This window comes from Macaca fascicularis, chromosome 18 (assembly GCF_037993035.2).
Source record: "Macaca fascicularis isolate 582-1 chromosome 18, T2T-MFA8v1.1".
Taxonomy (NCBI): Eukaryota; Metazoa; Chordata; class Mammalia; order Primates; family Cercopithecidae; genus Macaca; species Macaca fascicularis.
The window spans coordinates 58,382,209-58,405,648 of record NC_088392.1 but is presented as its reverse complement, the minus strand read 5'-3'; the positions used below and the strand labels follow the sequence as shown (position 1 = coordinate 58,405,648).

Sequence of the window (23,440 nt, the reverse complement as noted above, 5' to 3'; positions counted from 1 at the left end):
GGTGGCGCATGTGTGTAATCCCAGCTACTCAGGAGACTGAGGCAGAAGAATCACTTGAACCCAGGAGGCAGAGATTGCAGTGAGCTGAGATCGTGCCACTGCACTCCAGTCTGGGCAACAAGAGTGAAAACTCCATCTCAAAAAAAAAAGTCAGATATCTATTTATCACAGAGCTGTTTAGATTTCTAAATACTAAATACATAAACTTGTTCTAATGGAGCAGTCTATGAGCAGACATGTAGCATGAAGAAGTCAGCCTGCTCAAGGCTCACAGGGAGTGCCACTTACACTGTCACTAGTCAGGAACCTTGAGAGCATAGTGGACTGAAATTTGCAAACCCTTTATCCAACAGGGAGGAGCTAATTCATTCTTTCTCTTTCCTAACCTTTATCATACTTATTTTACATTGTTTGTGCTTTCCAGAAGTGTCATAGAAATAGACATTAGACTTCCTAAAAGTTTCTGTCCTTTCTGGATTTTATAGTGATGATGGGATCACTTCAAACCCTTAGTAAACTCACTTTTCGCTAGCTCCTTTCTGAACCAGCCTTGCTTCCTTTCATGAATGTACATGCTGTTAAAGCATGTCCTTCAGTCCTAAGTAGCAGCCACTGCCAGAGTTACCAAAAGGATCTTGGTCTCCATGGTCATCTTCCCTTGGGCCCTCACACTTCTGGCATAAAGATCTATCTCCAAACTGTGCATGTAGCATTTTGCTCCAAATGAGTTTACTGGATACGTGACCAATGAAGAGGCTGCCAAAAAAAGATCAGAGAGGGCCAGGATGTGGCACAAGACACACCTGCCCAAGTGTGACTGGGCAAGGCAACAGTGATTAGACTAGGTGGGCAAGGCACAATGTCAAAGGGTATGGTGGGATCAGAAAGGATTCAAGAAATGCAATACTGAACCTTACAGGAACTGTTGTGGGGTCCACTTAAAAAAAGGCAACATAGCAATGGGAGATAGAAAACAGTCTATTCTCAGGACTCAGATAGGCAACAGGCCATCACCACAAGGAAATCCCATATCATAGACCTGCAGCTCATGGTCTAAGAACTGGGAAGAGCAGTTGAGGTAGTAGCAGCTAAAGTTGAAAGTCTTGATAAGTAAAACACAAGAACACAGAGTCAGGAACACATATACACTCAGAGGGCCACACAAGTCCAAGGATGGGTGCAGACATACAAGAGAGTGGTTAAGCCCCAGAAGAGGAGTGCCTGACTCTAAATGATGCTGCCCATCTTCTTTAGTGGGAAAAGCAGAGTAGAACTGAGTTTCATGGGGGAGGATAATGGGCCTACCTGCAGCAGAGAGGACAAGGAGGCAGGTATAGACAGATTTACCCACTTGAACCCGTTATAGCCCTCATCACTGCTCAAACCTCTCTCTATTATCAACCCTACTGTTTGTGGCAACTCTAACTCTGCTAATGAAAATAAGTAGTAAGAGCGTAAGACACTGCTGCGGTTGGAACAGGTCTTCCAAAGCTCGTGTGTTGAAAACTTAATCCCCACTGCAACAGTGTTGAGAGGTGAGACCTGTAAGATGTAATGAGGTCATGAGGTCTCTGTCCTCATGCATGGATTAATGGTGTTACCATGGGAGTGGGTTCATTACAGTAAGAGTGAGTTGTTTTAAGGGTGAGTTCAGCCCCCACTTGCTCTCCTGCTCTCTTGTCCTTCTGCCTTCCACCATGGGATGATGAAGTTCAAAGGCCTTTATCAGATTCTGACACCTTGATATTGAACTTCCCAGCTTTCAGAACTGTGAGAAATAAATGTATTTTCTTTATGAATTATCGAGTCTGTGATATTCTGTTATAGCAACACAAAACAGACTGAAAAGACACCTCGTCCCACTGTTGATTTGCATGATTCTTTCTCTATAGCTACCTCGGCCCTCCTCAGAGCCCAGGAACAGATAGCTCCTGGAGTATACCACATCTCCCTGGTACTTACAGACAGTCAGAACAATCGGTGTGAGATGCCAGGCAGCTTGACACTGGAAGTCTGTCAGTGTGACAACAGGGGCGTCTGTGGAACTTCTTACCCAACCACATGGCCTGGGACCAGATACGGCAGGCCGCCCTCAGGGAGGCTGGGGCCTGCCGCCATCGGCCTGCTGCTCCTTGGACTCCTGCTGCTGCTGTGTGAGTAGCCAATGTTTCATTCTCTGTTGGATGGGGTGTCCTCATTTGCAAAGGCCTCCATGCTACCCTGCTCATCTGTGCAACGGGGAAAGAACATTCTCTGATGTTTTATAGGTAAAGCTAGGGGGAAATGGCATTTTCAGAAAGAATCTGAAATGTGTAACACGTCACTTGCTAACAGTCTATATTAATATAGCAACACAAGTTACATATGTCAGACATTTAGAAGACAGCACGAGTTAATCAAGAGAAAAGCGAATCATGAAGACTTTCTATACACTGTTAGTAACGTTCATGGTCAAAATTATGGCTTTATCCATGAGTGTGACACTTTCTAAGATGTTTTCTCCATATTCATTTCATCTTATGAGATTCTAAGATAAAAAGAGAACACTAGTCAAACTTAGGGAAATACAAATAGGGTATCATAGGCTAATATTAATTAATAGCATATGATGCTAATATTAACATCATATGTTATTAATGATGTTAATATTAACATCATATGCTATTAAGATAGCATAGGTTCTGAGAAGTTATTGCTTCATCTAGCATTTCCTCAAAATAGATTACCATCTGAATACGCATCCCCTTTAAGACCTTCACTAAGTTTATTAAACACATTTAGAAAACTATGCATAAGTATCCTTTTTCAATAAAGGTAAAATTTATTCAATAGATAAGTTTCTGAAAAGTTGTATTTGAATCAAAATCTTGTAAATCAAATAGTATTTTGATTGTAAGAGGGCACTATTTAAAAGAACTTCCTGACTAATTCTTGTATAAACAAGAGAAATCCTTGCTAAATTCACACGTTCTTAATTTATTATAAAAATCAGACTTTTAGAGTTAAAATTAATTTTATGATTATTAATTTTAAAACCACAAAAAGTAGAGAAAGTGTGTAGACAACTACACGTATAACCATCACTTCAACTGAACAGATATTAATGTTTTGCAATATTTTTCAGGTCTCTGTTTTGAAAAGAAATAAATTGCTATAGATACAGCTAATTGCCACACATGCTATGTTTTTCCCTTCCTTATTCTCCAAAAGCATTTACTATTCTAAAGTTATTATATACCATTTAGTTTAAGAGCTGAAATTGACACTCAGAGATTTGGTTTTTCGATATCATATTAATCGAGTAGAAGAATCAAAAAATTTTAAGTACCTCTATGTGAATCACTATGCTAGCTTCTAGCTGAAAAGGAAACTTGATTTTGGTTTTCATGCATATCTAACTATAGGGGAAAAAATACCATGATAAAGCTATAATAGAAATTACTACAAAGGGGTAATTACAGAAGATTTTATGGAATAGAGGAATAATTCAATTGAGCCTTGAAGAATGATTAGGATATAATCGGTATAAAAAATGGAAAAGGCGTTTCCAAAAATTGACAGCATCAGCCAAGGCCAGAAAACACTTAATATTTTCTGTTTTAGGAATCATACAGCCTTGGAAGGCTAAAACATGGGGAAATTGTGGAAAGTGGAGGAGAAACGGAGAATGCATTGGGACTAATTTGAAAAGCCTACATACACATGCTGTGGTGTTTGTGCTTTATCCTATGAAAAAGAGGAGCTGCTAAAAGCATTTGAATGAAAGACTAACATGATCATATTTGTATTTTAGAAAGACAACCCCGGCAACAGTGTGTATGGTAAATTAGAAAGGAAAGAACACTTAAGAGGTCATTGTAAGAGTTCAAAAGAGATGATGCAGGTCAAATTCAGAGCTGTGACATGAGACTGGAAAAGAAAGGAAAAGCGTGCAGTGCATTACAGTGGCCCCTGGAGAGGACTGGGAGATGAATTGCTATAGTCTGAACGTGTGTGTCCCCCCAAAAAAATTCATATGTTGAAATTTAAACCCTAATGCAATAGTATTAACGAGTGGGGCCTTTACCTATATTAATTCAATCCTCACAACAACCTATGATGTAGATACTATTTATTGCCCCATTTTATGGATGAGTTAACTGAGCAAAGAAAGATGATATCACATGCCCAACATTACATAGCTGTTAAGTGGTACAGCCAAAATTTAAACCCTAGAATCTGACTCCAGAGGCTGCGTGCTTAAACCCCTCACTAAGCTGCCTCTAAGTGAAGAGAGCTGAAACATTAGGATTCAGGTGGCCTTGGCAGAGCAGAGGTGGCAGTGGGGCCACTGACAACAAAGTGTAGGAAACACCTGCTTTCAAGAAAAAGTATTTCACTTTTGGTCAGTCAACATGAGAATGACGTTAATCTTTATTGCCAAGGATGTGCACAGAAAGATATTTACACTGCCCGAAGAGCCCGCCAAGCTCAAGCCACAACTAAGAAATTCTTAAATCACAATTAAGAATGCATTGATAGCCATTTATTAGGTTATCACTCTAGTTACTGAGGGAGTTTTCTGGTTAATTACTGTTTGCTAAGAGATAATTAGAGACTAGATTGCCAAAACACCATTGTGCCCACCTAAAATCTGGACCATTCTGGTCATATATTTATCTGTGTATTCACCTGACACAATATACATAGCCCCAAATGTGCAAATAAATGCAATAATCATAAAAATATATAAAAGAAAAGGATTGAGGAGCCAAACAGCCACTTTCACCATACATCAGTGCCTATCTTAAGACAACATACCAAAAAAAAAAAAAAAAAACAAGAAATGATCTGATCTGTCTCCTTCAATTTCATAATCACATGAAATTTTAGTGTGCTTACTGTACCAATCATTTGTAGAAACTAATTTTGGCTTTCATTAGGAATTTTCTACAAGTATTTAAGATACTGTATTTTCTTTGTAACATTTCTGACAATTGTCACGTTAAATAGTTCCTAAAATAGTCAAGTGTTCTGATGTTTTGTTTTGTTTTTCATTAGTGGCCCCCCTTCTGCTGTTGACCTGTGACTGTGGGGCAGGTTCTACTGGGGGAGTGACAGGTGGTTTTATCCCAGTTCCTGATGGCTCAGAAGGAACAATTCATCAGTGGGGAATTGAAGGAGCCCATCCTGAAGACAAGGTAAACATCTAGTTCATAAATTATTTATTTCAATTAAATAGAAAAAATGTTTGATTTACATTGAGATAGGAAAAGAGGCAAAGGGACATAAAAATAAGAGATTTCTTGACCTTCAGTTTGAGAGTCAGTGCTGAATAGATGGAGGCTTTTAGGATTTTAGCTCTTCAGATGTCAAAATCATAAAAATGGTTATCCTTGCAAGAATTTGCACTTCTTGTAATGTTATCATTTGCAAATTTGCAAGGGGCCACATGTCACTATATTGTTCTGAAATCTAGTGCACTTTTAAATTAATTTATTTTTCACATGGTTTGCAGGAAATCACAAATATTTGTGTGCCTCCTATAACAGCCAATGGAGCCGATTTCATGGAAAGTTCTGGTAAGTGGACATAAAATATTTGAAAGCAATGGTGAGTTAAGTGAGAGATATTCAAAAATAAGAAGTGGTTAAAATTAAAATTATCTTCTTAATAATTTCATCTGTGTGCACATGTCAGGAGCTGTTACCACTGAAATGGAGAAAAGCTGTTTTAATATTCTTATATTAGTCAATTCCCTGACATGTCTGGCTTCCATAAATTAATTTATCCGTTGATGCCACCATTTTCAATATCTAAAGATTTGTTATACTTTTTCCAAACTTTAGTGAAGTATAGTTCTCAATCAATTACTAGTTTTTTAATTAGGAAAGACTTCACACATATAGACAAATGTAAGGGAAAATATAACAAACATCTACGTATCTACCACCCAACTTTGTCTATTCCAAACATTGGCCACATTTTCAGTTAAAGTCTCATGTGCACATCCTCAATCCTGTTCTCCTTTTTCCTTCCCCAGAACTAACAGTATCCTGATTTCAGTTCAATCACTAATTCCTTCATTCAGTCATAATAGGACATGGTCACTTATGTTGTCATACAGGTCATACAGGTGAATTTGTTTATTTCTTTGGTTTTATCAAGTGGCTATTTCATTAATATTATCTGAGTGCCACAACTACTCAGTGAACTAAAAGAACAATAATAATGCCTACTATTAAAGTTTTGCTTAATTCCATACTTAGATTGTTTTCAAGTGTCCATCCTGAACAATCCACATGAGATTTCCCCAAATATGTAACTGTCTTCCTTTATCAGATGCTCCAATCCTCACCTGCTTTTCCCATTAGAATTACATAGCAAGAGCTATATAAAGAATTATCTAGAAAAAATAACTTTCCATGAAAGCATAATGTAAAGGTAACAGGCTGAATAGTCGTGATTTGTTAAATTCTCTTTAGGTACCAAGACATGCTAACTTGCATGATTACATTATGTATGTTTCCTCTTTGGTTTCCATACTGAGCTCATATGACTGCTGAATTATAATGTTTTTTCATTAAAACATACAAGCATTGCATTAGAAGCTTCCCATAGCTGGGTACTAAATAGCCTGTCTTTTCTATTTCTGGCTGTTGTCACTGAAAATCTTATTTCTTTGTACATTTTTAAAATTAGTATATTTGTAGAGCTTTTTCACCCACTTATATGCCCCCCTTTATGACTCTCACTTAACACACTGTGGGATGTTATCATCTCTAGTCACATAATTGTATTTTCTCCCACTTACTTGCTTTACGTGGTGACTGCTTATAGACACCCAAGACCCGTTCTATAAAAATGCAACAGATAACAGCATAAGATATTACAGAATGTTCTCCCTTGTTTTTAGAAGTTTGTACAAGTACGTATGCCAGAGGGACAGCGGTGGAAGGCACTTCGGGAATGGAAATGACCACTAAGCTTGGGGCAGCCACTGAATCCGGAGGTGCTGCAGGCTTTGCAACAGGGACAGTGTCAGCGGCTGCTTCAGGATTCGGAGCAGTCACTGGAGTTGGCATCTGTTCCTCAGGGCAGTCTGGAACCATGAGAACAAGGCATTCCACTGGAGGAACCAATAAGGACTATACTGATGGGGCAATAAGCATGAATTTTCTGGACTCCTACTTTTCTCAGGTAATTTGGTGAAAAACTTTGTTTCTTGGTTATCTTATTTACATTAGAGATCTTTTTATTTGATTATATACTTCAGTTTTGTGGTTCTTTTTATTTACAGCTTGTTAAAATGTAAGAAAAAAGTGGTTTGTTAGTTTTTTTGCCAAAATAATACAGATAACCTAAGGTAGCTGTCAAAATTGGATCACTGGTGAAAAGAAGAATGGGAGCCAAGCATAGTGGTACATGCCTGCAGTCCCAGCTACTCGGGAGGCTGAGGTGGGAGGATTGCTTGCCCCCAGGAGGTAGAGGCTGCAGTGAGCTATGATGACACCACTACACTCCAGCCTGGGTAACAGAGTGAGACTTCGTCTCTAAAATAAACAAATTAATAATAAAAGAAGAATGAGTAGATAACCACAACATGAAAGCATATAGCAAGTAGCATCTCATTCCTCCAACTGAACAAACAACTGAGGGCAAATCTCTTTTATATGAGAATTTCCAGCATCTTCTTTAGGAATACAAATCAGTTCACTTTGTATTTCCTATATCATAAAGGATATCCAAATACCCGTGTGTATATTTTCCTGAGAGAGTGGTATAGTATTCACATTATCAAAAGAGTCTTGGTCTAAAAAAGTTGAAGAACCACTGAATTAATGACCCCCAAAAAAGGGGAGGCAAAAAGAACAGGATGGAAGATCAGTGATGGGAGGAATGACATGTCAGGAAGCATAGAACAGAAAAGGAACATGGGTACAAAACAGACAAGACTTTGAAAAGTAGGATGCTTGCCTCTCATTTGATAACCAAAGATTAGTGGGTAGACAGGCATGGTTAGAATGGATCTCACATTGAGTTTTGGTATTGATACTGGTAAGTGCCAAGGTTTGACCTAGTATCCAAGCAAAGAGTGATACTGTGTTTGAAGAAAGACTGAGGGGAAGGGGAGAAAGGGAGGGATTGTTTTGAGATGAGGATTCTTGGGATATTTCTAGGTGGGATGTGTGTTACAGCCACAGGTCAGGCTCCCACAAGGTTTGTAGAATCTAGACAAAGGTTCTAGCCCAATTTTGAGGGAATGTCAACCATACTTTTGTCCAAACACCAGATAATTTTTTGAACAAAATTGTTAATAGACAGTGTCCTTTACTTATATAGATTACCTAATTTGGGTATTCATAATCCAAATGAGTTCTACAAACAGTATTATATTGTTAAATTGACTCTTTCTTAAAATTCATTTTTTTCCCACTTTTTCTCTGTCTTAGAAAGCGTTTGCCTGTGCGGAGGAAGACGATGGCCAGGAAGCAAATGACTGCTTGTTGATCTATGATAATGAAGGCGCAGATGCTACTGGTTCTCCTGTGGGCTCCGTGGGTTGTTGCAGTTTTATTGCTGATGACCTGGATGACAGCTTCTTGGACTCACTTGGCCCGAAATTTAAAAAACTTGCAGAGATAAGCCTCGGTGTTGATGGTGAAAGCAAACAAGTTCAGCCACCCTCTAAAGACAGTGGTTATGGGATTGAATCCTGTGGCCGTTCCACAGAAGTCCAGCAGTCAGGATTTATTAAGTGCCAGACTTTGTCAGGAGGTCAAGGAGCTTCTGCTTTGTCCGCCTCTGGGTCTGTCCAGCCAGCTGTTTCCATCCCTGACCCTCTGCAGCATGGTAACTATTTGGTAACGGAGACTTACTCGGCTTCTGGTTCCCTTGTGCAACCTTCCACTGCAGGCTTTGATCCACTTCTCACGCAAAATGTGATAGTGACAGAAAGGGTGATCTGTCCCATTTCCAGTGTTCCTGGCAACCTAGCTGGCCCAACGCAGCTACGAGAGTCACACACTATGCTCTGTACAGAGGATCCTTGCTCCCGTCTAATATGACTAGAATGAGCTGGAATAGCACACTAACCAAATCTGGATATTTGGACTAAATTATTCAAAATAGCATAGCAAAAGCTCACTGTATTGGGCTAATAATTTGGCACTTACTAGCTTCTCTTATAAACTGATCACAATTATAAATTAAATGTTTGGGTTCATACCCCAAAAGCGATATGTTGTCACTCCTAATTCTCAAGTACTATTCAAATTGTAGTAAATCTTAAAGTTTTTCAAAACCCTTAAGATCATATTTGCCAGGAAATTTTCCTAAACATTCTTAAGCTTCTATTTTTCCACTGCCAAAGGAAGGTGTTTATCATTTTAAAATGCAATGTGGTTTAGTGGATTAAGCAGGAGCGCTGGTTCTTATCTCCGCTGCCTTTTCTTATATCATTGATAATGATGTAAGAATCACAAGGTATTTTCTAAAGCATTTTGAGCTGCTTGGAGAAAGGGAAATAGTTGCAGTAGAGTTTCTTCCATCTTTTTGGTGCTGGGAGGCCATACCTGGGTCTTTTCCTCAAGCTAAGGGGTATAAGCTTATGCATTAAATTTGCTACATCTATATTTCACATATTCTCACAATAAGAGAATTTTGAAATAGAAATATCATAGAACATTTAAGAAAGTTTAGTATAAATAATATTTTGCGTGTTTTAATCACTTTGAAAGGATCTATGCAAAGAAAATATTTTACATTGAGTTCCTTCCTACACACATCTCAGTAACAGATCCTGTGTTAGTCTTTGAAAATAGCTCCTTATTTTTTAAATGTCAGTGAATAGATGTAGCATACATATGATGTATAATGACGTGTATTATGTTAACAATGTCTGCAGATTTTGTAGGAATACAAAACATGGCCTTTTTTATAAGAAAAAAGGGCCAATGACTAGAATAACACATGGGGCAATCTGTGAATATGCATTATAAGCAGCATTTCAGAAAAGTAGTTGGTGAAATAACTTTCAAGTCAAAAAGGGATATGGAAAGGCACTTATGAGTAACCTCTATTTTTTTAAGCCTTGCTTTTAAATTAAACAGCTACAGCCATTTAAGGCTTGAGGGTAATAAAGCTTGAGAGTAATAATGTTAGCTTAGCAAAGGTTTAGATGTATTACTTCATGCATGCTACCATGATAGTAATGCAGCTCTTCGAGTCATTTCTGGTCATTCAAGATATTCGCCCTTTTGCCCATAGAGAGCACCCTACCTCACGTGCTTACTGATATTGTTTTAGCTGATCACAAGATCATTATCAACCTCCATTATTCCTTATTGTATATAAAATACAGAGTTTTATATTTTCCTTTCTTCTTTTTTTTGCCATATTCAAAACCTGAATTTGTTTTTGCAGGTGGAATGCAAAGTAATCAAGTGTTTGTGCTTTCACCTAGAAGGGTGTGGTCCTGAAAGAAAGAGGTCCCCTCAATATTCCCCACCCTGGTGCTCCTCCCTCTGCCTGGCACCCTGACTACCGGGAAGGCAGGTGCTAGAGCAGCTGGAGAAGTGAGGCAGCCTGTGCTTCCGCAGACGGCGGTGCTGCTGCAACAAGGCTTTCAATGCGCCCGTCTCACGGGAGAGAAGCTAGATCCTGTGCAGCAGCCCGGTAAGTCCTGAGGAGGTTTCATTGCTCTTCCTGCTGCTGCTCTTTGCTTCTCAGTGGTGGCTCGCTCTGGGGTCTAGAGCACATGCAGCTAACTTGTGCCTCTGCTTATGCATGAGGGTTAAATTAACAACCGTAACCCCTATTGGAAGTTCAAAGGTGTATTCAGGATCCTCCAAGCATTTTAACCTTGCCTCTTAAAACCCAATTTACCATGAAATGGGAATTTTGCTGCATTGTGAAACTGCAGAGGAAATCATGCTATAGTAATAAAGCTTATATAAGAGAGAAATTGAAATTAAATGTTTTTAAATTTCAAAAAAAATCAGCCTTTAGGATGACTTAAAAATTGATTTGCCATGTAAAATGTATGTGCATTTTTTATACAAAACTTGTTTTAAGCAGAAAATTTTAAAACTTTACTACTTGATGTATTATACATTTTGAACCATATGTATTAAACCATAAACAGTGTAACGTTGTTATAATAAAACCAGCAATAAATTTATAAGTAAAAAATGAACTACTCTCTATATTAATAGTTATTAAGAAATATGATTATAAAACAGCAGTCCCCAACCCTTCTAGCACCAGGAACCACTTTTGTGGAAGACGATTTTTCCACAGACGGCGGCAGGGATGGTTTCAGGATGAAACTATTCCACCTCAGATCATCAGGTATTATCATAAGAAGCAGGCAACCTAGATCCTGCATACGCGCAGTTCACAATAGGGTTCACGCTCCTGTGAGAATCTAATGCCACTGCTGATCAGACAGGAGGCAGAGCTCGAGCTGGATTGCTCACTTGCCCGCAGCTCACATCCTGCTACGGCCTGGTTCCTTACAGGCCACAGCCAGGTACTGTTGGGGGTGGGGGTGGGGGAGGGGTTGGGGACCCCTGATATAAAATGACTCACATATGTATTTTTATCAGTATTTTAGCTATTTTTTCTAGCTGATTCCTTTTCTGCATCTTCCAGGCAGGAAGGAAGGATCTTGAGATTCAGGATGACTCCAGGTGGACAGAGTGCAGGAGAAAGTGCTGGATGAGGTCAGGGCAGAGGGACTTCACTAACTGGATGCTTTAAGTCATTTGCTGTTTATTTTGTAAGTTGCAATTGTCTCTCGGGTAACTGAGAGATCATTGTTGTGACATTCAAAAGTTGTGACATTCTAAGATGACTTGGAGAGAAAAGTTGGAGTAAAGAGAAGGTAATGTTCACAATCTAGCCTGATGAAAAACATGTGCCATGTCACTGGTGAAAGCCATCAGCCCCAGAAGTGGAACTGTTTTTCCGTAAATGCTAAAGTCCATATGCCTCCTTTTAAAAGATGCCACAGAATAAGTCCCTCCAATGCTTCAGAACTTTCTTCTGGCTGACCTTCCACCTTAAATATGGATAATGAGGTTTGGACATGGAGTAAAGGGAAAAAAAAAATGGATTAAAGCAAATATTGAGTAAAGAATGGTAGTTGGCTTAACTCAAATGTTTCAAATCAATTCCAGGAAAATGAAAGTCATGTAGATAAAATCCAAAAATATTACTAGCTTCTTCTATTCATAGAAAGTTCAAGGAACAAAAGTGACAAAATCGGTTAATTTAACTTGAGGACCTTCATACATGAGGTAAGAGTGTGAATGGAACACGTTCGACTGACTAGTTTCAATGCAACTAACAATTTAGAAACAATTAAAAGTTAAGAATTCTTCTTGTTCTTGCATTTCCATGTTGTCTCGTATCTTCTTCTGGGTCTACAAAGAGGAATACTGAATTAGAGATTATACGGTTTAACAGCGTTCAATAACATAGTCTTAGATGGTTTTATGTAAAGGGGATGATTGATAAGACAAGAAGATAAAAAATCATTTAAATTCCAGAAGCCAGAAACCACAGACGTTTTCCATGATGAACGCTGAGACTCCTCTTGCTTTGCTGTCCAGAGTGTGCTGAGATTACCTCCGTGGCCAAAGACATCAGGCTGTTGTCTGATTGGTGTCTTTACTTCCTTTTTCTTCTACAGTTTGACTCATTTTTACAAATACAAAACAAAAAAATGTAGACACAATAGAGATATAATTAAAACTCAAGAGGATAAGGTCTGAAGAACAAGTACAAATGGATACGGTTATCAGAGCAAGAAGAAAAGAGACATTAGTGAAGGTTACCAAGTGGTCAAGAGAGCTACATACTCTAATTCAATTCTAGAGTAATCCTTAGATTACAGGCATGGAAACAGAGACTCAGAGAAGCAAAGTAACCTTCTCAAGGTTGCACAATAAGTGGCACAAATGTGAAAGTTGATCAATAGTTGTCCGGAAATAATAACTATTACTCTCAGAATAATCTGTTCACTTCCAGTCTAAGACTTGAGTAGAACATTAAAAATTAAAAAGAATACAAAGAAAGTGAAAATTATAAAAAGAATTAGAAATCTAGATGTAATTTTAAAGATTAAAGAAGTAGTATAATGTAGGCATATGTGTGTGTGGGAGGGAGAGAGAGAGAGTGACAGAGAGAGAGAGAGAGAGAGAGAGAGAATGCTAATACATGATTTGCTGCTATTTTGAAGTACATGCGGAGGTTTTCCTTTCAGGGGTCAGTGACCAGGTCTCTTCCACAACCAATAACTAATAAGAATGAGCCAAAAGCCTAAATTGCAGAAACAAGTATTTAGCTGAATTTAAATTACAATTTTTGTATTTTAATACAAAATTAAAATGCAATTTCATACAATTATAACTGATGTAAGTACTGAAAAAAACTACCTGGAATCTCTTTCTCAGTAAACTCCCTAAGAATTACTTTGATAAAACACTATTTAGAAGAGGTTGTATGAAATGTATCCAGATATGAAATGATTACATTAAACTGGTCCTTCCAGCTCAGTGTTTCCATGATTTGTGGAAAAGAACATGTTTTAACAACTACAAATTTTTTACTCCTTGAAGTCAGTTTCATTTCTACTTTGATTTTCCTAAAGAACATGGTACCACTATATTTTCAATTTTACGCCTCAGAACATCTCTGATGTTTTCTGTGTGCAGAATTCATCATTACTAAGTTAGCAAACAGTGAATTTTATGTGATAACACAGAGAATCAAATGATGATAATATAAGCAAAACACTGATATTGAAACAATATGTATGTCCTCATTTTCCCAGAAGGCAGAAGAAGTATTTATGTTCTTTCATAATCAAAAGAAGGATTGGAAGGAACTTTCCTGATTATAAAGCAGTGAAGAATCAGGTAATCCTGTATTTATTCAAATGACATAATGACGTGATTTTCAATCCTGCAAGGAGACACTTTTACTAAGTGAAAAATGAGTATTTAAACACAACATATGAGATTAACTTCAGTCATGTCTTCTCATGTCCAACTGACTTCTACTGATAATAAGATTTATATGGTCATAACTCAGATGAAACACACACACACCCACATTCTTGCCTTAGGTAACCTCATGGCTTGGCATAGCTAAAGCAGGGTCTTTCCATTATCAAATATATGGACCAGACACTAATGCTTAGTGTACATTGCAGACACAAAGTTTCCACATTTAAGAATTCTCCTATCTAGCTTTATTATTTTAGAAAATAATAATAATCACCTAGATTTTGCACCTAAATTTCTTTAGGTAAGCTATGGTGAAAAAGCCTTATTTAACCAGACTTTCGGTTATTTTCAACCAGCTCTGACATCCCCAACATTTAATTAGTAAAAAATATGCAATAAATCCTTAGTCTAGTAAGTTCTGACGATAGCTACCTTCCTGCATCTTCCCTCTTTTTCTCAGCTGTTACACATTGCTATGAATTTTTCCTCCGAACATATTTTGTGGCTGCTAACTATCTGATATCTAAGTTGATTTTCTAACTTGCCACTGTTTCTACATACACTCTCTTGGATCCTGGAAATGTTCTCTTTCGTGCTGGTCTTTGAATATTCTTTCAAAGAGGCAAACTTATAATGAAGGCACATGCTACCAAGACAATAACAGACCTCCTACTTCATGCAACAAAGGCTCACCCAGGGCCTGTCAAACAAGCCGGTGCATGCTATTGCTACTTTTGCCAATGCTGGCTAGAAAAGGGTATCTCTACTGAAGGAACAAGTCAGAAGATGTTCGGGAATATAGAGAATGGGTTGTCAACCTAAGAAAACCTATTAAAGTTTACAAAAAACAAAAAAGAAACAATGAAACCACTACCAAAGGAGCTAAGAGAATTTTTAAAAATCTCACTCCATCTATTAGTCAATCAAAATAACTATATTTTAATGATTAACAAAAATTAAACTTGAAAAGGTTTCTATTTTGTTTTTCTGTGTGCATTTAAGTTAATGGTTAAGAGTTCAGGCTTTGGAGACATAGCACATACTTGAGTTCAAATCCCCGTTTCCCAACTTACTAACTTTATGGTTTGGGGCAAGTTTCTTAATCTCTCTGAACATCTCTGGACTATTATTATGAAGATAATAATAGCTTCTATTTCACACAGTTTCTGTAAAGTTACAAGAATGCACTTTGAACATAGTAAATGCTCATAAAGATTTGTTTTCATTTTTTTACTGTATTTTAAATCTTCAAGATGAACTCAATCATCTCAAAGTTAAGAGTTCTAATGTACAAACTACTGAAACCACAGAATCTCGAAATATCCCTATTGTATGATCCAAAGCCCTCCTTTTATATGGATGCTTAAATTGAGGCTGAGAAGTAACTCGGGGATGAATTTCAGAGTTAAGAATTGGCTAGGCTGATTCTCTTTCTGCTACTGCCACCACAATATGTCTTTTTTATTAATTTTTTGCCTTAGCCACAAGGATTGTCCTAGTCTTCTAAGCACTGGAAATTCCGATGAATACACAGTCCAATGGAGATGTGCCAGTTCATCACAAATTGTTATCTTGTATACCCAAACTGATCAGAATCACCAGATGATTGCCATTTTTCGGTTCAGCTTCCTTGGAAAAGTGAATTTAGGCTTCTAATTGAATTCCTGTGTTCAGGTGGATATTGAATGTGACAGGGTCGTGTAGGTTGTTTCTATCATGTTGCAATAGGGTCATGGGCAGGATGGCTGGCTTCTTTCTTCTTCTTCTTACTAGAAATGACATAGTAAGTATTCTTTGGAATACTTACTATGTCATTTCTACCAGCTAGATGGGATAGCCAGATGGCTCTGGAAAAAAAAACAGTTATTTGAAAACTAGCATGAAAAGAATGACACTAATCGACCCCACTTCCATTGGATATATATTTTACTGTTACTAGAATAGTGACAAACTGCATGAAAAAAGACCACATTTTATGTTCAGTTTCTATATGATTTATGGATCATTATCACTGCTGGGCAAGTGAAAAATGAGCTTATTTGCAAATGCCAGCTGACCCATCATAAAATGGAAGGAAGTGAAATCTGTCTTTACCTTTGCATGTTTATTCTTTATTTCTAGCACATGACATGCCTGATGTCTTCATATTCACTGCTACCTGCTTCCTCTAAAAACTGGCCATAACTAGTTGATAAGTTTTTTAATGTTTGAGAAATTAATTCACAGTAAGGTATAAATCACAAAAAGCACTTTGTTACTTTTCTCTGAAGTGTGTGTCTTTAATGTTTAGAATATTTGTTGACTGCATAAACAAGGTGAATTTTTATTATCATTAAGCAATAGGTTAGGAGGTAAAGCAACTTGAGAACTCACACTATCCAGCATCCCTCCAATTGCACATTTCACATCTGTCCACGTAGACCACTTCTGTGCACCGGGGACAAAGGCCTCACATTCTGACCCATTGAGCATACTCTGTAGACTCAAGATTTCAAATATTGAAAATTCTGGGGTATAGAGTAGACTGATTCTCCCACAGTGTCAGACAATGAAAACTCGCCATGGCAATTTTATGAACCATACAGCAATTCTTCACATGAGGTTTTACATGGATTTCACATTATCCAACTCCGAATCTTTTCTGTAATACTGTTCTGCTTAACCTGCTGTCATCAACTTTACTACTTACTTTAGATTAATGTTCTAATCCCACAGTTAAGAAAGAAGTACAATGATACACTTTCTTCCTCTCTCTTACTCATAAGAGAATTAATCATAAGCAGTCTTTGTTGACTGACGTAACTTTATTGTAGCTGATTCTGCATCAAATGGGTGTAACTCTCTCCAAAGGTATAATGTCATTCACATATTGTTCCAGCTGCAGAGACGGCCATTGGGAGGAGGAAGACATTACAGTAAATGTGCAGAAGATTGCCTAGCTAAGTAAGGGGTCAGCTTTCAAGATACACAGTAATGTCCATAGTGAACACAGTCATTTTTTAAAATTTTAACCACAATTGTCCTCGGACAAGCTGAAAAGGGTCATTGTGAGCATTACATCTAAACTATCTAGAGCAATTTTTTCCCATTGCCTTCTTTGTATCAAACTTTTTTTGCTTAATCAGTTTGCTTAATCTTTAAACATATCTCTGTCTCATAAAACCTCCACTTGGAGTGAGAATTAGAAGAGGTGATATAACTCAATCTAGGTGTACTAAAAAAAAAGAAAAAAAAAAGGCTATATAATTTGAACAAAATGGGTTTAAAAACAAATATTTTCAGCCAGGCACAGTGGCTCATGCCTGTAATCTCAGCACTTTGGGAGGCTAAGGCGGGTGGATCACGAGGTCAGGAGTTCGAGACTAGCCTGACCAACATGGTGAAACCCTGTCTCTACTAAAAATACAAAAATTAGCCAAGCATGGTGTCATCTGCCTGTAATCCCAGCTACTCAGGAGGCTGAGGCAGGAGAACCACTTAAACCCAGAAGGCAGAGGCTGCAGTGAGCTGAGATCGTGCCACTGTACTCCAGCCTGGGTGAGAAAGCAAGACTCTGTCTCAAAAAAAAAAAAATTTTTTTCCTGAAATTCTAGACATCCAGAGACAATGTTTTGGTTCTCTTCTATTATAATATCTGAAAGACTACTTCGACTCTCCAGTTCCCTGGCTGTGTACAGATAACTAAGTTAATTAAATTATTATTTATCATGTTACGGGGTTTTCAATTACTTTTCCTACAGAAGTAAAGTTACTAGATAGAAATAATTTGCCATTCACAATATCCAACCTGGGATTCAAGAATAACAATATTGTAATTGTAGTCAGCACAGTTCATGAAGTATGTCCTCAAAAGTAGATGACATTCACAAGCTCACACCCTCAGATGGAGAAGCCCTGTGATCAAGGCTAAGGTTCCCATCTCCTTCCCTGGTGGAACCCATGTTCCTCCTCAGCCTGAGAAGAATAGCAGAACACAAGTGGGTAAGTTCATTATTGAATAGCCTTAAATGTGCTCCAATCATTTTAACAAAGTAAATCCTTCACAAATTTCAGACTGTTACTATTAACAAATTAGTACGTTGACTGAAATTTTCAAGCCACCACCAAAAAGACTAATTTGTAAAGTCAATTAAAATAAATAATTTAATTACTTTAAATTCTTGCTTTTTCTTTAGAATGAAAATCATGTACTTTTGAAATTGTGTATCTCTCAACCAAAGTACTTACAATGATCATTCTAGGTCATTTGGAAAGATTTTTAAACCCACTATTTTACTTCCGGGTTCACTCTCCAAAGCTACTGCATTGCTTCTATTTCACTTTTTCCTCGCACATAAGAATGTCATTGTCTATCTACGAACGAATGAAATAATTGCCAAAAACCAGTTTTGTTTGTTTTTTCTGTCTTCTGAGGGTTATTTATTTATTTATTTCTGGGTATCTCCCTAAGCTCATTAGTCACAATGGGTCAGTGTGGTGGTTTCTGTCTGACACTCAGTAAGTACTGCTGTGCCTGCCCTAAAACTCTGCAAGCCCTGTCATGCTGGTGATGGATTCCAGTCCAGGACTGTTGTTAGCAACCGAGGACTCCCCTGCTCTCTTTCTTTGCTATTTCCCTTATCTTTCCAAGAACTTCCATAAACAAAACCTAGGGTGAAACCAAAATAATAGATTTGTCATGAGTAGATAAAACCAGCTTTCCCCAGTGTTGCACTCCTTTAGTGAATGCACACTTTGTTCATTTCCAGGGAGAAGGAGGATTTTTCATGTTGTTAATGTTTTCTTCCTTGGTTCCCCCTGCAAGGAAGGGAGCCTTAAAGCAGAGGAAGAACACAGTAGTGTTCTCCACTGGCCTCTGAACTCCTCCACTTCACCCTGTCCCAGCAGTCTTAGCAATGCCCACCCTTGATGAAATTGTGAGGTAGAGCAATTTTGTCCACAGTGAGCCAGGCCTCCCATCACACCCCCGCCCCGGTTTGGTGACAGTCACTCATGAGTTGGATTCCATGAATCCAACGTTCTCTTCTCCTTTTCCCCTTTACCCTCATTTTACTCTCTCTCTCTCTCTCTCTCTTCCAAAATAACCTTGAAAATTTCTTCACTTACTCATTTATTTACACATTTGGCTGGGATTTACTAAAGGCCTACATTGGGCCAGGCACTGTTTTATTTGCAGGATACATGGCAGTTCACAGGAAAAAAGCCCAGCCCTCACAAAGTTTACATCCTAGGGAATGGCAACAGATAAGAAATAAGTTAAAACACAGTCTTTTAGAAGAGAAAAAGAGGATAGGGAGCTCTGGGCACGGGCAGGTGGCGGGACGGGGGGTAATTACAATTTTAAAAATCATTGGTCAGGGAATGTCCTTACTGAGAAGGTCACATTTGAGGGGAGAAAAGTGAAGAGCAATGGAAAAGACCTTGTACATTTCTGGAGCAGAACCTTCCAGGGAAAAGGAACCACAAATGCAAGCCTCCGAGGTGAGGCGTGCCTGGTGAACCTGTGGCATTAGACTAAGATGTAAGTAACTGACAATGGATCAGCATGCTGCCCTCCCAGTAATACGCACTCCAAGGAAGCCTTCTGCTGAAGGAATGCCAACATTAATCAGTGAACGGGAGAGGCCTTATGTTGGGGCCTCCAGGCCTTGCTGGGGTTTCCCAGGCAGTTGCCTGTTTCATAATTGCCTCAATCCAGCATTATTATATTCTGATCACATTTTTAAACTAGTGTGACTTAGTTCAAAAAAGATTGCATGAGATGTGTTCAACACCCTACTGATTCCCAAGAATAGACCATTTTGTTTCCTCTACTGCACCAAATCCTATTGTGCAACTATCATTATTTTTCCCTAATTCTCCTCTACCTCATGAACAATGTTAACAATTTCCTTAAAACAGCTTGGCTCAGAGACTTTGCATCCAAAGCAGTCAGTCCATGTATACTGACTCACCAGGAGGAACACGTGGGGAAAGCTCAGTGAGACACTGTGACTCACGGCACTGGGACTCTCACTCTTTCGGGATATTGACGTCTGTGGCTGTGATCTCAGGGCTGCCTATTTTTGCTCCCCCAGAATGTGGGGACTGTTCATTAAGGGCGTGCTGGCTTCTCTGTGCTAGAAAATAGGGCTTCTAGTCTGCTGGGCTTTATTATCCTGGGAGTTCTAACTGGGAAAGTCAACATAACTTTTCCCACTCTCTTATTAGAGGCCTCCTCCACCCCCAAGTTGGCCAAGTTCTCGCCACCTAAGGCAGAAGCAGCTCTCGGTCCATCTAACTGGAGAGTCCATAAGAATTTCAAGGTCCTGACTCCAAATGTTGGTGCTGTCATCCATGCCTTGTCTTACATGGAATAGGATCATGGGTCTTTCTCCAGGATTGAGGGGAAGGACGATCCTCTCCCATTTCTCCAGGGCCAATGTAACGAACTGTCTATTCTCAGCTGGCCCCTGAGCTCCTCCAGCTTCATTTAGCCTGTCTGTCTTCCTCGTGACCACACTCAATTCCAGGAGTATCCTGGATACTTATACCTTTTTTCTTTTCTTTTCATAAAGCTTTTTTTATGGAATGGAAAGTTACAGTTTCTAACCTAAACCTTTTCCTCTGAAACTTAAACATATTTCCTCTTAAAGAAGCAATAGGAATATATTCCTTACAGAAATGATTTTTAGGGCTTTTATATTATTTTTCTGATACTGTCACTTTATTCTTTTTTTTTTTTTTTTTTTTTTTTTTGAGACGGAGTTTCACTCTTGTTGCTCAGGCTGGAGTGCACAGGTGCAATCTCGACTCACTGCAACCTTCACCTCCCAGGTTCAAGCAATTCTCCTGCCTCAGCCTCCCAAGTAGCTGGGATTACAGGCATGCACCATCACGCTCAGCTAATTTTTTATATTTAGCAGAGATGGGGTTTCACCATGTTGGTTGGGCTGGTCTTCAACTGCTGATCTCAGGTGGTTCACCCACCTAGGTCGCCCAAAGTGCTGGGATTATGGGCTTGAGCCACTGCACCTGACCACTTTATTCTTTACTAGGTTAAATATTCCCAGCACTTTCAGCCTTTTGTTATAGATCTTGTTTATCATCTTTGTATGTGTGATATTGTCCTCAGTGCCTAGCTCAGTTCTCTTTAGAGATGTTTTACATAGATATTTCCATAAGATGTTGTCAATGTGGACCTAGAAAAACATCAAAATAATAGTTGATCTTTCCTGGATACTTACACCTCTTAACTGTCCGTCAGGCCACTCTACAACCCTGACTTACACCTACCAGCTGCCATCCTTATTCTGCCCTGGGCTGCAGTGTTAGGGAAAACACATGTGCACAACTAACATGTGTGCATGTGTGTGCAAATGCATGTACACACACATATCACAGACCAACATTTTCTTACCAGAGCCTCTGCTAATTCACCCACAGTGGATATTCCAAACACTTTTCCTCATAATACTCCTTTTTTAGTTAAAATTAATCCCTTCCTGTGTGGTCTTATTTCAACAGATCTTAATTGATCATCTGATATGTGCTGGATGTTGAGGGTTGGGCCCACTGTGAATATCATACAGCCTCTGCTCTCAAAGAAGGAACAGCTTTGAGAAAAAGAAATGGGTGGAGTAGTAGACGTGGATGAAATAACCATAAACTACAATGTGATTGCTGCTATGCAGGTTGTATGAGTCATCTGGGATAGAGCCACAGTGCACTAAAGGAGAGGTAAGTAACTAGACACGGAGAGTATAGAAAAAGGAATAGAGGATGCCACTCAGGTCCTAGCGTGAGTGGCCAAGTTCGCAAGGCTGCCATTGACTGAGTGGGGCATATGAGGAAGTAGCAAGCTTGCACTAGAGAGACAGTAAAGAGAGGATGTATGAATCTGTTCTCGTGCTGCTAATAAAGACATACCTGAGACTGGGTAATTTATAAAGGAAAGAGGTTTAGTAAGCTCACAGTTCTACGTGGCTGGGGAGGCCTCACAATTGTGGCAAAAGAGAAGCAAAGGCATGTCTTACATGAAGGGAGAGAAGAGAGAATGACAGTCAAGCGAAAGAGGAAACCCATTATAAAACCATCAGATCTTGTGAGACTTATTCACTACCATGAGAACACTATGGGGGAAACCGCCCCCATGATTCAATTATCTCCCACCAGGTCCCTCCCACACACTGTGGGAATTATAGGAGCTAAAATTTGAGATGACATTTAGGTGGGGGACACAGCCAAACCATATCAGAGGGAAAGCTTTTTTGTCAATATGCTGTTTGATATCCCCACAAAATTACTATGAAAGTGTGAGGTTCCCATGAAATATCCAAGTAGTGATGTCCCATGATTCGAGCTTGAGAAAGAAAGCTAAGTTTACACAATGGAAGTGACCACAGAATCATACCTGCTACTAAGTAAGAAGAAAAGAAGCAAAGTACAGAACTCAGAAGACACACACATTTTACAAGCAGCAAAGGGTAAGAAATGGATTGAGAAAGAACAGTCAGTGAGATGGGAACAAAATAAGGTGACTATTTCTGCTACCCAAATCTATTTGCAGTGCAGTTGTCCTTTCTCATTTCAAATGACTTGCCAGGCTTTTCTAATTGAATTTTGTTCTAATGTCTCAAATTCAACATGTTTTTACCAAAAGAGAAGTTTTTACTTCTGATTTCCCTTTTTGTGTCATCATGATGAAAAGAAAGCTTTTTTCACAGCTAAAGCAAAAGCCCTGACTCTTCATCAACAGCGTCTACGCTTTGAGTTCCTCTGCCCAGGCAGATTCAACACCTGGTTCACAATTACTCATCCTTTAAGAATCACTTCACCAAACTTCCTCCAAGAAGCCTTTTCTAATCCCATTGTCCAAAGTGTGAGGTGGGAAACTTCTTCATTGTTCATATTATACTGCATGTGTAGTTCTACCATGGCGGTTATATTATTTTATTTTATAAGTAATTATAGTTATATTATTTTATAAGCACGTATTCTTGTTTCTTTGGATACGGGAAAGCATTTAATTTTGCATTCCCAATAAAATGAAAATTAAATGTTTGTTGAACAGGGACAAGGTAAATATTGAATAAACTAGTAGAGCTAAACCAAAAAACAGATTCCTCCTTGTATTTCCCTTCTCAGATTACCTGGGAGTATTTCATATTTTGTCCTGTGCCCATATGCCCTTTAGTAATCAACATTCTATGAGTAATCCTCCTGACCATGATAACCTTTTTTTATAACAGCTACACAACTCTATGATTTGTTTATAAGGCATTTTAAAAGGATAGCAACCAGATTTAGCTCTCACCTCTGAAACATTAAATCTAATACATATACTCATGAAATTTTCACTGGAATTAAGTGATCAGCCACTTATCAGACCTTTAGCAAAGAACTGTCCATTTTTATAGTAATATTTAATGTTAGGATGTGTTGGGAGTAAGGAGGAAGTGTTAGTA

At 38.5% G+C, this 23,440-nt stretch overlaps 1 protein-coding gene across 1 annotated transcript in view; it reads left to right on the top strand.

The window, feature by feature from the left end:
* The window catches only part of DSG3 (desmoglein 3), a 42,829-nt gene extending 19,738 nt beyond the window's left edge, over nt 1-23,091 (top strand). The window contains exons 12-18 of the mRNA XM_065533948.1: nt 1,893-2,153; nt 5,041-5,180; nt 5,498-5,561; nt 6,896-7,179; nt 8,433-11,512; nt 21,501-21,713; nt 22,700-23,091. Coding sequence (XP_065390020.1) covers nt 1,893-2,153; nt 5,041-5,180; nt 5,498-5,561; nt 6,896-7,179; nt 8,433-9,047 — 1,364 coding nt within the window. The 3' untranslated portion in view covers nt 9,048-11,512; nt 21,501-21,713; nt 22,700-23,091. The remainder of the gene's footprint in view (nt 1-1,892; nt 2,154-5,040; nt 5,181-5,497; nt 5,562-6,895; nt 7,180-8,432; nt 11,513-21,500; nt 21,714-22,699) is intronic.
* The last annotated feature ends 349 nt before the right edge of the window (nt 23,092-23,440 follow it).